Consider the following 16,664-nt stretch of genomic DNA (forward strand, 5'->3'; position numbering starts at 1 on the left):
TACACAGTGTATACAGTTTCATCTTGATTGAAATGTACAATAATGAGTCACAACACAGGAGCATTAAATAAGATCTGATTCTCAACGCCTCGAGTCATGATTTAAATGATCATTATGTATTTCTGTACATTCTCAAATGTGATTTCAACACTAATTTTTACCTTTAACAATAAAACAGTAAATAGGTATTACAGGCAAACAGTAAAAGTTATTATAGTGACAGATACTACAGTTAAACCAAAATGAAATAATATTTTCTTTTAATAAAATGAGGGTAGTGGTAAGTCTTAACAAGTCACTGAGTCATTCATTCAAATCAATTTGCTGTAAAATAATAAAAAAAAAAAAAACTGTAATTGTTACATTAAAGAGCTATATTTCTACCCAATCTGACCCTTAAATTTAGTTTTGTTGATGTAACATAATATACTTGGGTTGATTCAGAAATGTTAAATAATATTTTTTATTTGAATAAAAGTAGTTAATTTAGATTTTACAGATGAAGACACAGATGAAAGGTGTTTTAACACAAAGTTTACTCTTAGTATCCACACTCAAGAGGTAAACACACATGACTGTTAGTGAGACCGGACCACTGACAACTAAAGTGTAGCAACCTAAATACAACAGATAATGGGGTAAACACAGCTGAACCAAATGAACTATTCAACATGGTAACCTAGGAGACAAATGAGTGGCGGGAATAACCAAGACATGTGATGAATGAAAACAAACTGAAAGTTCATAAAACTAACACAAACTGAACATAACTGTGACAGTTACCACATGAAGTACATATTTTTAGGTTACCATTTTTCTAGCCTACACATTCAGGAATGAAACAAAACTAGTATAGCCTGTGTGCTACTCGAGGATGCTAGATGCTGATGTAGCTTTGTAACTAAAGGAGCAAAAACAGACAATATTCATCTTAAATGTAAGTAATAACTTTGTGTTTGCCAAATTGTTTTATAAAAGCAATATCACAAATAAATAAAACAGCAATTTTGCTAGTGTGATAAATAATGCTTAATTATATCATAAGTGACAAAAATAAAAATCAGGAGCTCATTATTGGGGCACTTTTTCATAACTTAAATTTTGTGGGCAATTTGGTAATTTTGAAGTTTGGGGCATTTCTGAAATCATACAGCGTGTTTTGAAATTCTTGAAAATAATAAGCTTGCTCTCTCTCTCGCTCTCTACAAATCTCTACAAAGTAAATCACCCGTGTAAAATGTCCCTCAGTATGTGTTATTTGTTTGTTTGTTTGTAATTCCTCTCTCTGTCAGTCAGTCAGTCAGAAATGAAGCTTGACAAACTTTGAGACTCAAGGAACGGAGCACTTCAATAACTTTGTCCCCGACTGTCGTTCACAGCTTGCATCAGTATGAAGATCCATTTTTTACTGTGGCTTTTCCTATTATTTGTGAATGGTAAGTATTACGTTTTTCATAATGCTTTCGGTTTCAGTTTACAGCAATTTTTAGTGGACTTCCCTTCAAGCTCCAATGTTTTTGCTACCTGATCAATGAGTGCAGAAAGTCACTTGTTTATTAGGCAAGACTCAGGGGCTTCTGAGTGTTATATGTATTTAATCCCTATTTTTCGCTGTGTTCTGCAGGTGTGTCTGGTGTAGAGACAGATGTTGCGGAGTCTGTATCAGTGATTGTGGGAGATTCTGTCACACTACATACAGGTGTTACTCAAATACAGAGAGATGATGTGTTACAGTGGAGGTTTGGAGAAGATCTCATTGCTAGAATCACTAGTGAGTCCGGTAAGATCACAGTACTTGTTACTGCTAATGAGAAATTCAAAGACAGACTTAAGCTGAATGATCAGACTGGAGATCTCAAGATCAGAAACATCAAAACCACAGACTCTGGACTTTATAAATTTGAGACCACCGGCACCCGTGGGTTAAAGACATTCGATGTCAATGGTGAGTATGTGAGTTATTTAATAATTATTTTTCTCAGATGAATGTGTTTGCTGACAGTGTTATAGAACTCAAAACTGATAGAAACGTTACCTGTGTATGTAGGTGTGACTGATACGGTGTCAGATGGAGTAAAGGTTGTGTCCATGATGGAAAGAGATTCTGTCGTTCTGAACACTGGTGTTACTAAAATACAGAGAGGTGATCAGATAACCTGGAGGTTTATAGAAAAAGACACACTTGTAGCTAAAATAGATACAACAGCTGGAATATTCTCTACATATGATCACATTCTTGATGGGAGATTCAAAGACAGACTGCAACTGAACCATCAGACTGGATCTCTGACCATTATTAACGTCAGGCCCAACACCTCTGGACATTATGAAGTGAATATCACCATGAGCGGCAGCAGTTACACCACACACAAGACATTCAGTGTGATTGCAATTGGTAAGTCACTTGAAAACTGAAATAAATGTTATTTTAACAGTAAAAACGCTACGGGAAAAAAAAAAAAGTAAATAGGTTAACAGTACGTTCCCGTATTATATACAGGGAAAAACTGTAAAAGGTCTTACCAGACATTTATGCAATTTTCACAGTAAAATGCTGTAAATTTCACAATTTTTATAAGTAAAAAAGACAAAACCAATGTATAATTTAGTCAAAATCTGTAAACTGATGTTCCCACAATTCCCTGTGTGACACTCCACATTTGAAAGTATTTGGTTCAAATAATCGTTTCTTAATAGTTTTTGTTAACAGTTATGGACATTAGGGTTTTATGTTACATCTTCTGTTGTTTATGAATGTTTATTGCATTATGCAAGTGTTGTGGGTTACACAACAAAAAAATGTAATATTTTTGCAGTAAAATATCAAAAACCACTAGGCCAGTGTTATATATTTTGTTCACTTGAGTACTTACAATATCCCAAATATTTCCAACTATTTGTAAATCGTGAGAAAATTGCAATTTTAACCAAGGAGTAGCCTGTCAATTGCGTCATACCCGCGTTACCCTCGGTTTCCGGTTTTATTTGGTAGAAACCATGGAAACACCAAAGACGCTTTAAAATAATACATGTTTTAATAGACAAGGGAACAACTGTTTTGATATATTTATAGACAAAAACTAATTATTGTTATATAGCTCAACACATTTGATCTTATTGTTTAAATCAATTTTCTTGATTTTTTTGCGAGTACCATGCTTTACCATGCCTCAGAGAAAAACACTATTTTGTGAAGTAGCTAACATAGCATAACCGATGCAGTTTTATTTTTAGTAACAGTAATACAGTATTTTCTCCTTTATACAATATGTTTTAAAATTAGTTGTATGCCATTTATCAACACAAGCCATCCAGCATTTAATATGATAATCTAAAATCGATCTATCCTACTGCAGAGTGTCTCAAACAAGTGTTTCACAGTAGCCGCCGAGCGAACACACAGATTAACCTTATAACATCATTTTTGACACTCAAATGTATCTAATATGATAAACAGAGCTGTGTTACCTCAAACTCATGACCAGAAAAGTGGAAGCGGTGCCGGTGACTTTGTCATAATAAAAGTCCCGCTGCTCGTGAGGCGTGTGTTGATCAATCGCTCCAGCTCCTCATTCAGCTCCACAACACTCGGTCCTGCTCTGCTGCATACTACAATAACGTTAATAATCGCATCCATGAACATGATTTCTTTCCGACTCCAATCCCTATTCTTTTGCACCGTCCGTTGAGGTGGAGACCACATGTCCCAAGATTCCACTCTAAAACTTGCCGTCATCAAGCTACGCCTTTGTTTTGAATAGGCTTCTAGCGACCTCTAGTGGACCAAATTATTACATACTGCACCTTTAACCTAAGTGTTTGGTCCTACCTCTTTGAGGTATTCTGACCAATCAGGTATTGTTTATGTTTCTTTCCAGGTGGCTTTCTCCTCCCCTGATCATAAAGTAAATGTCATCTCCTGGTCTCTTATCTTTCCCACTCTCACCACAGAATACAGAGAGTACAGTTTAGACATGATTTCTCTAAAAATAATATGATACATTTTACACATTTTTCATTCATGCCAAATTATGAATAGAGAATTAAATTCATTCCAAACAAGGCACACTTTCAATCAACCATTCAAACAGTTATAACAATTACATGAATTGTGAGTGTTCTAAGCATAGTCATATGTATAATGTGTAGACATGATATAGAATTATGCTGTTGAATGATGTTTGATAAGTTTTAAATTTCAACTGTGTCACTCAGAGGTCATTCAGAAGAAACAGGCATTCCTGTCTCAGGAGATCAAAAGACTCTGGTGTTATCTTCTTGTGGCTCAAGTTGTGTTGTCTCTCAACTATTTTGTCTTTTACAAATTGCTTTTAAGTTCAACACCTCTTTCCTCAGGCAGGAAGCATGCATGGCCATAAAATACTAAGCAGGGGGTTGTTGATAGCCTGAATGGAGCCGAAAATGAGTGTCTCTGAGTTTGGATCCTGCGTGTTGATTTGTGATCTTCAGTGCTGGGATAAGACTTGTATAGAGTTATGTTTAAAAGAATCATCTGAAAGATTAATGGTTCATTCTCAATTCCTAAAGAAACACAATGCACCTATAGACTGAACATGTAATGCGGATGCGCATGACTACACTGTTCCCTTTCATGGGAACATCGACGCTGCATAGTCGCTTTGGGAACGCCTCTGCGTGTTTTGTCATGAAACACTCATGAAATCGAACCAATAGTGTGACGGGACGTCAGAGCGGGTGACGTCACGGACCAGGAAACTATAAAGCACCCCTGAGAACGCCAGCTTCTGAAGTCTTCAGCAGCGCTCTGTGTTATTGTGTGTCTTATTTGGTGTTGTCTGCCCTTATATACAGCAAACAAAATATCTCTTCATATTTTAGTCACCAAGCATATATCGAGTTATTTATATATATATATATATATATATATATATATATATATATATATATATATATAGCTTAAGACACTTTTCTATGGCGAATACAAGCAAGCAACAGTTTATCAAGTGTGTTCCTCCCTGCCCTCGCTTCATCAGGGGCGGGGATACACACGAGATGTGTGTCGCTTGTTTGGGAGTGGAGCATGCACAGGCAGCTCTCGAGGGAGCTGTCTGTGTACATTGTGAAAAACTGACGCTCCATACACTCCGCTCACGCGAGGCGTTCTTTGAAAAAAGAGAGAAAGAAGGCGCCGCGGCGAGTGTTCCCCAGGGATCGGGTCCCGCTGCTGCCGAGGCACAGCGGAAACTTCATTCGTGAGGTTCACAGATGGATCTGGCGGAGGGGTTAGAGACGGGTCCTGCCCTATCTCGACCTCCACCAGCCAGATCCAGTGCCTCTACTCTGGCTGCGGAAGCATGCTTCCCCCAGGGTGGAGCTGGCTCAATTCCGTGTTTATAATCCGCAATCGACTCTATAAAGTATTATACCAGGAGGTAAAGAACACGGTTATGGGGCGATGCCTCAGGTCGAAGAGACGCTCGCGAGCTATCTCTCGCCTGAATCAGCATCGTCCCTGAAATCCCCGACTTTGCCCACTAATCTATCCGATATTAAGGAGAGAGAGATAAGGCAGTGCTGTTAGATGCACCTGTTTCCTCCCAGGGCCTCTTTTTCCAGGAGGCAAAAAGACAGTCGGCAGCCTTCCAAAAATTCCTCCCTCGCCGCTCTGCCGAGGCTGCTGAGCGGGAGCAGCCTCAGCCATCTACAAGCTCCTCGACAGCGCATAGTGTTGCCACCCGTGCTCCCGCGCAAAGATCTTGGGGACCAGGGAGGGCAACGCAAGCAAAGCCTTCCAAGGGTAAGACAGATCTGCGGACTGTCTTTATCACGAGGAAGGCTTCAAAGACGTCCTGACGCCAGGGGTTCAGGACTTCTGAGGGCAGCCCCCTCCTGAGAGGGTCCTGTAAAATTAAAATCTATAATATTAACCCCTCTTCGGTGCCCTCAGGGGGCCGTTCTGCCAACCCCGCCGTCTCGTGCGTTTCGGGGTGCAGCGGTCCCCACCGACCCTCTGAGGAGGGCCAGTCAGCGCTTGATTCGACTGCTCCCTGCCGGTGCGCCGCTTCAGGGGCGTCGAGCCAAGTGCTCAAAAAACACCAGAGACCAGCCTCGAGAGGCTGAGTAAGTGGGTGGTCGAGGCTATCTCGCTTGCTTATGAGTCCTCCGGGCAGCCTTCTCCTTTGGCTGTCCGGGCACATTCCACCAGGGGTATGGCTGCCTCAAAAAAGGCATTGATGTTGGGGGTTCCCCTCAATGACATATGTGATGCTGCTGGGTGGTCATCTCAGCATACCTTTATTAGGTTCTATATCCTTGATTTGGGCTCCACTCCAGGATCCTCAGTACTGGCGTCCTGAAAGATAACAGACAGGCATTTGGTCTTATGGCCTAGTTGGGATAGCGTTCCCAAAGCGACTATGCAGCGTCGATGTTCCCATGAAAGGGAACGTCTCGGGTTACGTCTGTAACCCTGGTTCCCTGAATAAGGGAACGAGACGCTGCGTAGCTTAGCCATACTCCCTGCATGCCTGTGAGCGTCTGCTTCATCCTTATCAGAAGCTGGCGTTCTTTGTTCTCAGGGATGCTTTATAGTTTCCTGGTCCGTGACATCACCTGCTCTGACGTCCCGTCACACTATTGGTTCGATTTCACGAGTGCTTCAAGATGAAATACGCAGAGGCGTTCCTAAAGCGACTATGCAGTGTCTTGTTCCCTTATTCAGGGAACCAGGGTTACAGACGTAACCCGAGACGTTTTCACAAATTTGTGTGTGTGTTTTTTTTAGTTTTTTTTTTAGTTTACACAGAGTTTACATTTTGGTTTGTGGCTTATTTACTGTATGTTAATCTCTGTGAATGTTTTCCTGTCTTTTATGTTGAGACAGATGGAGAGAGTATGCTGTCAGTGATGGAGGGAAAGGTTGTCACTCTACGCACTAATCTTACTGAAATACAGAGAGATGACATCTTACTGTGGAGGTTTGAACATGGAGACTCTGACATAGCAAAAATCAACCCAAAGGATAAAATCTTCTCCGTATTTGATGGTGCTGATGGAATATTCAAAGACAGACTGGAGCTGGACCATCAGACTGGATCTCTGACCATCTCAAACACCAGAACTGAAGACACTGGATTTTATCATCTTGATATCACTAGCAGCAGACGGACCATATTAAAGAGAATCATTCTTTCTGTCTTTCGTGAGTATTTGAAGTCTTCTAACATAACTGTGATCATAATTAGATCAGCGCAAACAAAACTCAAGCTTACAGTAAATGGAAGTGATTGATATTAGTTAAAATATAGGTGGAAGGATTACTCAGAAGGTATAATAATGCTAATAATTACTTGAGTAAGAGTAAAAAAGTATCCAATGGAAAGACTAAAGTAGTGAGTTCCTTTTCAGACGGCCACTCTCGACTTCACATTGGAGATAGACAGATGGATCTCGCTTGAGAGACCAATCTACTTTGATTGTAACTAAAATAAGCCAGTGGTCATTGGCATGCAAGATTTGCATCAGCTGCGCCACCCGGGTATTTAAAGGGTTAGTTCACCCAAAAAATAAAAATAATGTCATTAATTACTCACGCTCATGTTGTTCCACACCCGTAAGACCTTTGTTCATCTTCGGAACACAAATTAAGATATTTTAGTTGAAATCCGATGGCTCAGTGAGGCCTGCATAGCCAGCAATGACATTTCCTCTCTCAAGATCCATTAATGTACTAAAAACATATTTAAATCAGTTCATGTGAATACAGTGGTTATCAAAAACAAGCAAGTCCAGCCCACATGACACGGCATGAGGGTGAGTAATAAATGACAGAATTTTCATTTTTGGGTGAACTAACCCTTTAATGGGCAGCAGGTGCATTGCAGTCAAGCGGTTTGTTTGTTCCTTTAATCTGTAAGCAGTGTTTTCTAAAAAAAGAGTTAGTTCTTTTGGATAGAAGCTTTCTTTCTCTTTAGTGTTAGTGTTACAGCACTGCATTACTAAGTTACTTTTTTATGGAAGGTAATGTGTTACATTAATTTTGTGTTACTTTTTTGTCATGTGGGCTGGACTTGCTTGTTTTTGATAACAAAAAAAACAAAAAAAAAGTTGTAAAGGTCCTTTCAAACCAATAAATGTATTACTCCAAAATAATGGTAAAATTTATGTTAAAATTAGTTACAAAAATGACTGTTTCTCTTTATCTGTTCCAGATTCAGGTTTGTCTTCAGCTGCTGCAACAGGAATAAGAGTTACTGTTGTTGCTGTTGTTCTGCTGGCCATTGTTGCAGCTTTGGTTTACTGTTACCGCAAGGCTATCAACTATCGACCAGCAAATGAAACTGGTAACTATTACAGCTGATATAATGAGAGGAATGTATGAGATTTACTATTTAATAAAGACTTTGAATAACTTTTTTTTACATAGTCAAAACATTTTCTTATTAACAAGGATTTTGTGTTTAATGGAGTCAGTAGTTTTAAATAGACAATGTTAGACTGTCAGGAAAAGAACACAGACAGAGGATCCAACTGTAAGTATAACAATATTTATTGACAGAATTAGCTGTACAATAACTTCACTCTAAATGGACAGTCGATGCAGAGACTGAAGCGTGCAGAGTCAGTGGCGTGCAGAGTGATCTGAGCAGGGTGACGCAGGGCTACAGCGGGTATCAGAGACCAGAGATAATCCAACCCAGAAAGCAGGGCACACGACGACAATCCAGTAATCCATGAACCGTGACATAGAGTAAGTTAAAATGTCAAATCAGCATATTAGAAGTTATCATGAAGGATCATGTGACAGCTTTGATCACAGTAATAAATGACATTTTAAAATGAAATACAGTTATTTTGAATTGTAATAATACTTCACTGTTTTTACCACAGTTAATGGCTGTCCTTAAGCATAATGTGGTAAAATCACTGTAACACACAGGGCTTTGTGGCTTATTGCTCTTGTGGCAACCTCAGATTTAAACATGCAATAGTTAAAGATATAGTTAAATTCATAGAAAGTAATTTATTTTACTGACCCAATTATAGAATGTCTATGGTTGATAAACAATTTGATGCATTAATAATCAGATCAGAGGTCAAAGGTTGATAAATATTTAGTCAGTTGTTACAGACTGAATTACTCATTAAACATGAAACGTTTCAAATAGAATTTATTCACTGTTTTCACTGTTTTTGTGTCACATCCTTCAGTGAATCTTATACAGGCATTTTTTTACAGGATATTAATGACACAGACAAATCTAATAATCAGATATTGATGGAGGGCGATGAAGAGGAGAAGAATGATCAGAAAGTCACTCAAGTTTTGATTTAATGATGATGTCATGAATTACTCAGCTGGAATCTCTTGTTTCGTGTGCTTTATACCTTTTCTTCCATTTTCTTCATTTTTAAGTCTTGCGAATATCCAAAAAAGGGAAACACAGTAGAGAAAGTAACTTGATTTTATGTCGAAATGAAAGAAATATTTGTAAGATTTATGATCAAGCATTGACATTTTGTGCAGGACTCAGAAATTTCGGCCTGGCTTTTTATGTCTCTTTTGGATCAACATTGTACTCATATACATGCATTTGTGTATACCTAACAAACTTTGTGGCATTTGGTTAAATAACGTAGCTATGGTTTTGTTAGGTTTGGGCAAAATTGTTAGAATGACTCGTAGAATCAAAAACAATGGGTTGACATGCATTGAAAATGTGTTTATATAATTTTTGTGTTCGTAAGTTTCCTTTATAATTGTAATAACTGTATAATTTCCAGCTTTTTTATATTAGTATTATATTTTTATTTAGTATTATATTAAATCTAATTTATATCAATATTGTCACTGTTTCTCCTGCATGTTCTGTTTTCTAAGATTTTCTGTTTCCATTGTTCCCTGGGTTAATTTCCTGTGTTTAGTTCCTGTTGTTGTTTTTATAGTTTCTATAGTTTGCTATATGCTTATTGATTACTCGCACCTGTGTCTTGTTAGCCTGTTATTATTCTGTGTGTATACATACCCCTGTTTTTTAAAAGTCTGTTGTAGGTTGTTGTCTTTAAATGTGTTTTGTAAAGCTTTTGTGTTCCTGCTTCCTGTTTAGATTTATGTTTCTCTTGTTGGATTATCTTATTGTTGTCCTCATCTCCACCGGGATTATCTTTGTTTTAATAAACTGCTGCAATCAGATCCCCGTCTCTCCTCTTCCCTGCTCAACTGCAACAAATATACTGTATTGAATCGTGTGTATATATCTGATAAAACGGGTCATGATTCCCAGGAATCTGAAACAGTATGTGAGAAAAGATGTCCGTTAAAGAGTTGGCAAAACATACCAGACAATCTACTTCAAGATTTTAAAGCGTGCATATGATGGACAGTACTATCCCATGAGGCCACGGGAGAGAATTTATGAATGGCAGTGAAGCGACGCAATTGGTGCTGGTAGGTCACATGATAATGACAACATGTGGATGTATGTCCAGATTACATTCAAAGACTAATAATATATAGAACATATTGTGTAACTGTTATGAAGTAATTGCTTTTTCAGAATTATACCTGCTCAAGAGAGTATGTGATTTTGGCTGCAGCCAAGAGGCTTGTTCGACTTGAAGCACCGATCAGTTAATGGCATCAAAATGCCACAAGAGTGATTCAAAAGCATACGGTATTGATGTCATACACTGATAGGTCTGCTTAAGTCGAACAAGCCTGCCTAAAGTCTATATCTACATCTAGTGCCGCCATGTTCGCCTGATGTCAAATACACTTGGCTACATCGAAGTATTGGATTTCCAACATAAATTGTAAATGTGGTATTTTTCACTTTTCTCAGTAAAAGTTGGAGACTCAGATAGTTTAACTGAACACAGAAGAACTTTTTTTTTTTTTAACACAGATTACCATTATCAGAGAAATGTGATCTTTAGTTTTCCTGTTTAATGACTGCTTTTGACATACTTTTGTGACCTTCAGATAACCTACTGTTATAATTACTCCATTCATCTCCCAAAGAAAGAGCATCATTTAAATGTATATTTATCTCATATTGTTTCTACTAAAACTTGATCCTTGAAACATTATTTCTTTAGAACAGATCGTTTTTAATGATTATCTCTCTCCATTGCCGCAGCTTTGTTGCTATTCTGACCATTTTTGTTTGTTTGTTTGTTTCAGCGGTGACCCATTTATCTTTTTTTTTTACTTTTACTTAATTGTTCCTTAAAACAGATGAGAACTAAACAGTGAACTGCATGATACCATCAATTTTGCAATGTTTTTTTTTTCTCTTCTAGCACAAGGTCCTCTTCAGGATGTGGGATAGGTGTGAAAGCAAAGATTATTTCTACGAAATTTGATAAGTTCCACTGAAACATCGCACTGCAAGATCAAGGTCAATCTAAGTCCAAAGTATACAGAGCTTCATATCAGCAGGAATAAGGCCAGACAGACACGATCTTCACACCTACACTCATCCTCAAACACACAACCACTAATGCACAAGCTGTTTGTCCAACACAATCTACAGTTCATCAAACCACATATCTCTTTCCAGATCAGCAAGTTTTATTTTGACGGCCAAACACAATTCAATTGTTGAATGCATTCTGTAAATCGGTAAAGGAAAAAACACATTTTGACATGATTTTATTGGCTTTATTATCACAGTAAAATGAAAACTTTTTTATGCATTTTGGCCGCTAATTTACACAAAAACAGCATTCTGAAGGCCTGAAAACACAAACTTTTGAAATTGATACCATTATTGTCTACACTCTAAAAAATGCTGGGTTAAAAACAACCCAAGTTGGGTTGAAAATGGACAACCTGCTGGGTAGTTTTATTTAACTCAACTATTGTTTAAAAATTACTGTATTGCTTAATTAAAATTAACCCAAAGTATGTTGGAAATGAACATTTATTAATGTTCAATGAATAATTATTAAACAATAAACATTTATTAAATTGCTTATTAATAAATGTATATTAATAAACTATTAAACTATTAAATTTATATTAATAAAATATTAAAGCTTATTAATAAACATTCACCTTTTGTCTATTATTGTTGCCTCTAATTGCATCTGGTTTTTAATTTCCCAACTATTTTGGGTTCATTTTAAGATAGCCATATAGCAATTTTTAAACAATAGTTGGTTTAAATAAAACTACCCAGCAGGTTGGGCAAACATTTAACCCAACCGCTGGGTTTGTCCATTTTCAACCCAACTTGGGTTGTTTTTAACCCAGCATTTTTTTAGAGTGTATCATTAACATGTAAACTACAAAAACATGTTCAGTCTTTATGCACATATTTAATTATTGTGTGTTTTGTTACTTAATAAAGCATTAAAAAAAAGAAAGAAAGAAAAAAAGTCTATATACGTGCAGTTTCTTTACAAATTTACATTGCCAACTACTGGCCTGGCTGCAGAATACAGTGTTTTTAGTTATTTTACATGAAAATGCAAAGGAAAAACTTTTCAGTTTTTTGTTAGCTTGTTAGTAATTTGTTAGTTTCCCTACTCTTAGTTTTATTAAACTGCAGCTTTTATTGTAAAAACAACAAGAAGAATTATTTCAGTGTAAAAGAAATCGCACTGTTATCATGACAACCAGCAGTTGTCCTGTTATCTGTAGGCTCACAAGCATCAACAGTCTACGTTTAAAAACATGGCGCATTGTTTAGCAGGACTGAGACCCATGCAAATGCACCTCAGACATCTTAAACAGTCTGAAGGAAACATGTCCATTTGTGGGGTTTGCACAAATGGCTTCATTGAATTTATAGTGAAATATTCACCCAGGTTGTTTTTTTAGCAGGAAACTCTCTTTCTTGTCAGTCATTTTGCATGATCAGGTTTTCTGTCGTATCTGTGGAGGGAGGAGAGAGAAGGCGAGCAGCGAAGGAGATCAGACTTGTTATCATTGAGTGCAAACCACAGCGCTTTGAGCTTGAGCACCTCGAGTGATGCTATTTCAGAGCCCTGAACTGATCAATACTGTTGAAGAAAATGTTCGAAAGATTAGTTTTGTTCTGTTTGTGCTGTTGCCGTCTGATTGGTGAGTAACATATGAAGATGTGGCTCTAAGATCTGCCAAAAGGATCTCATTTGAAAGCCAAAATTTGACTTTCCGGAGTTTGTAATTGTTCAAAACTACTAGAAATTTCAGTTAAAGCTTAATTTAACCTTAATCAGCACATTTTTTTCCTATGTTCACCAGGTGTGTTTGCTGATTCAGATGCAGTGAAGTCAGTGTCAGTGATGGAGGGAGATTCAGTCACTCTACAGATTAATGTTACTGAAATACAGACAGATGATCTGATCTTGTGGAACTTTAAAACGAAAGGGCCTCTTATTGCGAAAATCAACCGCGCGACCAACGACAGCTCAATTTATTATAAAGTTCTTGGTGGGAGATTCAGAGACAGACTGAAGGTGGATCATCAAACAGGATCTCTGACCATCACAAACACCAGAATCACAGACTCTGAAGTCTATCAAATAACCATCAGCCGCAGTAAAGAAAAAACCATACATAGATTCAGTGTCGCTGTCTATGGTGAGTTGAGATTTACAGTTGCTGTTTTTGCTATGAATAGTTGCAGGAAAGCTACATTTCTCTTTATTATCTCATGTTTTCAAGCTCGTCTGCCCGTTCCAGTCATTATCAGTGAATTCCCAGAAAATTCATCATCAGTGTCCAGATGTGTGCAGCTGTGTTCAGCTGTGAATGTGAGTCATGTGACTCTCTCCTGGTACAAAGGCAACCGTTTATTCTCCAGCATCAGTGTGTCTGATCTCAACAGAAGCCTTTCTTTACACCTGGAGTGTCTGGATGATTCGTACAGCTGTGTGCTGAACAACTCCATCAGCAACCAGACTACATATGTTAACATCACTGAGCTCTGTCAGCCATGTTCAGGTGTGTTATTGACATAAGCATGTGATGGTGCCTGATTTGTTTTGTACTTTATGTTGTTGGTCTTTCACCAGTGTGTATCGTGTTGTTTCATGTTGTTTTTTTTTATTTCCTCAGATTGTGCTTTCTGTTGTCATGCTTCTGAAGTTGTCATCCGATTGGTCGCCTCTGTTCTGGTGGGCGTGGCTACTGTTTTTGTTTTAGTTTATGACATCATCACATCCAGGAAAGGTTCACTGATGATTGCAGAGCAAAAGGTACAAACCAAAGCTTAGTTTAGGGTCCAATTCTCCCCGTCATTTCACAGTCTAGGTTAACTACAGACTCAATATAGTCTGGCTATGAGTAACCCACATCTAACCTTGAATTCGGTTACGTGACATTTTTGCCAAAATAACTTGTGAGATGTATGAAACGTAAGCGAAGTCGACAGTGATTATAAGGTGTTTGGTTTCATTTCTTTGACATGTTCTGTGTAGTCTGTGTGTCTATTCTTGGGCTATGGTTAGACGTCCAAATTGGCTTGTTTTAGCCTAGACATCCTAATCTAAAGTGTGACTGAATTTCTTTCTTAGTTCACCACAAGAAAAGACTTAAGTTTTTCTTTTAGTACATCCATTAGGATTTATTTTATATTCATTTTGTTGGTTAAGAAATTGAGAAGAATCAACTTGCTTTAAACTGCTAGCATTTTTTTTTTTTATATTAGTTTGTTTGTTTTTAATCCATATTTAATTTTCTGAGTTTTTTTGAGTTGACAACTTACAGCCTTGTGTCAACCTATTTTAGGCTGAATTAACAAGTGTATTTGCAAATTTAATTGAAATCTGAATATGTATACTTTTGCATTTGATTCTGCATAATCACTAATATCACAATGTCTTTAGTTCTGCCCACTCAGAGTTGAACTAAATCTGAATAAATCTTATGTGTTACAAACATGTGTTTTACCATTTTCTATAAGATTTAGCAAACGTTTTCTTTTACAGATGATTATTGCTTTGAAATGTATTATTTATTGTTTTAAATATATTTTATTAGTTGAGAAAATGATTCACATGAGACCAACGTTTAATATTATTGACAATTTAAAAAAAAAAAAAAAAAACAGGTTAATATTATTTTAAGTTTTGGCCACTTCCAAAAGCGTTTTTCTCTTCAGTAACATAAATCAAAAGTTTTTCATAAATATATTATCACTTTAAAATAAACTCTATGATGTCGACAACAGCGGCATCTGTTGGCTAATAGCATTTAAAAGAATCCTGGAAACTGGAAACAGTGTCGTGCACCGGGGACAGGGGTGGGTGGTGGTGCCCCTTTGGTCGTGAATGTGCCCTTTGCGGTCGCATCGCGCTTCCCCCGCCTTACTTGCCCCGACCCCGGGAAACGAATTCGCCCCTGCCCTGTGGCGCGGACTCCGTGCCGAAATCAAGCGTTCGAACGACCGACCGATCGATCGAACGTCACACCGAACGTCTATCCGAACGTCTGGTGACCCACGTGACGACAGCGTCATGAAATTAACTGGTTTTTAACCATGTAAGGAGTCAGCTGATGTGTAAAGACAATAAATGGACATTACAGGCACTAAATACAGATATTTTATACCTAAATACTAAATACTGAATCCTGTTCTTGAAAGTATGTGTTTTACTAAGAGCATATAACTGTACAGACATTCCATAGTCTTAATTTGACGTATAATCATGTTAACTGTTAACTTCATTGCCTACAATATACCAGTCCATCAGACATCAGACCAGTCTCTTTATCCTACTTCCCAGGAAATGCCAATCAGCTGATGTGCTTCAGGAGAGCCTTTAGCGCGGGCTCTGCTGGGCGTGTCCCTGCAGGAACTGAATTGAATAGCCTTGCTTTATACACCTTTTTCACCAGTTACTTTAAAAAAGTAATTAGTTATAGTAACTAGTTACTTCTCAAAAATAGTAACTGAGTTAGTAACTGTTACTTCATTATAAAAAGTAACTAATTACCAGGGAAAGTAACTATTGTATTACTTTTTAATTTTCTTTTTTCTAATATGTCAAATAACTTGGATGCCCCCAATATTAAATATGTTAAATGAATGCAATGGACACTAAATAGAAAAAAATATATTATTATAAAACATTGTACACTAATCTACACAATTTTAATGTTGCTGTGAGACACCTATCAAATTCAATATATTATTGTAAATATTATCATTACTATGGAACAATAAAACACAATAGATGGTTTACTTTCACTTTCACTTTCTCGAAAAGGAGAGTTCCTGATTAGGTCACTAGATGGCGCTCTAGTACACACTTTTAATGAAATATCAGGCAATTTATAACAAGGACACAATATGAGGCTGATTTATTAATATTATTATTATTATTATTATTATTATTATTATTATAGTTTACTATAAATAGTTTATAGTACATTTAGTTTACTATAAAATAAATCCACTTGTTTAGGATTTATTTTATATTCATTTTGTTTATTGTGAACAAATCAAGAATAACCTGTTTGCTGCTGGCTTGTTTACCATTTGCTCCTCACTGAAATTTTTTATGTATTCACTAATATTTTGCATTTAATACAACTGTCAAACCAATCATAGCAAAGATTTCAACAGTGCTCTATAACTGCCATAAAGCAGTAATTATTTCAAACATATTTAAAATATAGTTTTTGGCCCCCTGCTGTCTGGGATGTTAACAATTTGGGTGAAATATAGTTTTTTTTTATTAATTTTAAT

At 37.1% G+C, this 16,664-nt stretch overlaps 2 protein-coding genes across 2 annotated transcripts; both read left to right on the forward strand.

Moving 5' to 3' along the window:
* Window positions 1-671: 671 nt before the first annotated feature.
* On the forward strand, window positions 672-10,174 carry LOC125262794. The gene is made up of 8 exons (XM_048181672.1): window positions 672-937; window positions 1,380-1,436; window positions 1,625-1,945; window positions 2,048-2,395; window positions 6,866-7,183; window positions 8,193-8,324; window positions 8,576-8,731; window positions 9,221-10,174. The coding sequence occupies exons 2-7, from the start codon at window positions 1,391-1,393 to the stop codon at window positions 8,716-8,718; spliced, it is 1,308 nt and encodes a 435-aa protein (XP_048037629.1). The 5' UTR covers window positions 672-937; window positions 1,380-1,390; the 3' UTR covers window positions 8,719-8,731; window positions 9,221-10,174.
* A 2,684-nt stretch (window positions 10,175-12,858) lies between these two features.
* Window positions 12,859-14,802, forward strand: LOC125262795. Its single transcript, XM_048181673.1, has 4 exons — window positions 12,859-13,051; window positions 13,214-13,552; window positions 13,637-13,915; window positions 14,030-14,802. The coding sequence occupies exons 1-4, from the start codon at window positions 13,003-13,005 to the stop codon at window positions 14,185-14,187; spliced, it is 825 nt and encodes a 274-aa protein (XP_048037630.1). The 5' UTR covers window positions 12,859-13,002; the 3' UTR covers window positions 14,188-14,802.
* The last annotated feature ends 1,862 nt before the right edge of the window (window positions 14,803-16,664 follow it).

Source organism: Megalobrama amblycephala, linkage group LG2, assembly GCF_018812025.1.
Source record: "Megalobrama amblycephala isolate DHTTF-2021 linkage group LG2, ASM1881202v1, whole genome shotgun sequence".
Lineage (NCBI taxonomy): Eukaryota > Metazoa > Chordata > Actinopteri > Cypriniformes > Xenocyprididae > Megalobrama > Megalobrama amblycephala.

Excerpts from the sequence above, each read along its gene's own strand:
- LOC125262794 (XM_048181672.1), top strand. The coding sequence starts at position 1,391 with ATGAAGATCCATTTTTTACTGTGGCTTTTCCTATTATTTGTGAATG. Across the intron at positions 1,437-1,624 it reads TTTCCTATTATTTGTGAATG|GTGTGTCTGGTGTAGAGACA; the intron begins GTAAGTATTACG and ends TGTGTTCTGCAG. Across the intron at positions 7,184-8,192 it reads AATCATTCTTTCTGTCTTTC|ATTCAGGTTTGTCTTCAGCT; the intron begins GTGAGTATTTGA and ends TATCTGTTCCAG.
- LOC125262795 (XM_048181673.1), top strand. The coding sequence starts at position 13,003 with ATGTTCGAAAGATTAGTTTTGTTCTGTTTGTGCTGTTGCCGTCTGATT. Across the intron at positions 13,553-13,636 it reads ATTCAGTGTCGCTGTCTATG|CTCGTCTGCCCGTTCCAGTC; the intron begins GTGAGTTGAGAT and ends CATGTTTTCAAG. Across the intron at positions 13,916-14,029 it reads GCTCTGTCAGCCATGTTCAG|ATTGTGCTTTCTGTTGTCAT; the intron begins GTGTGTTATTGA and ends TTATTTCCTCAG.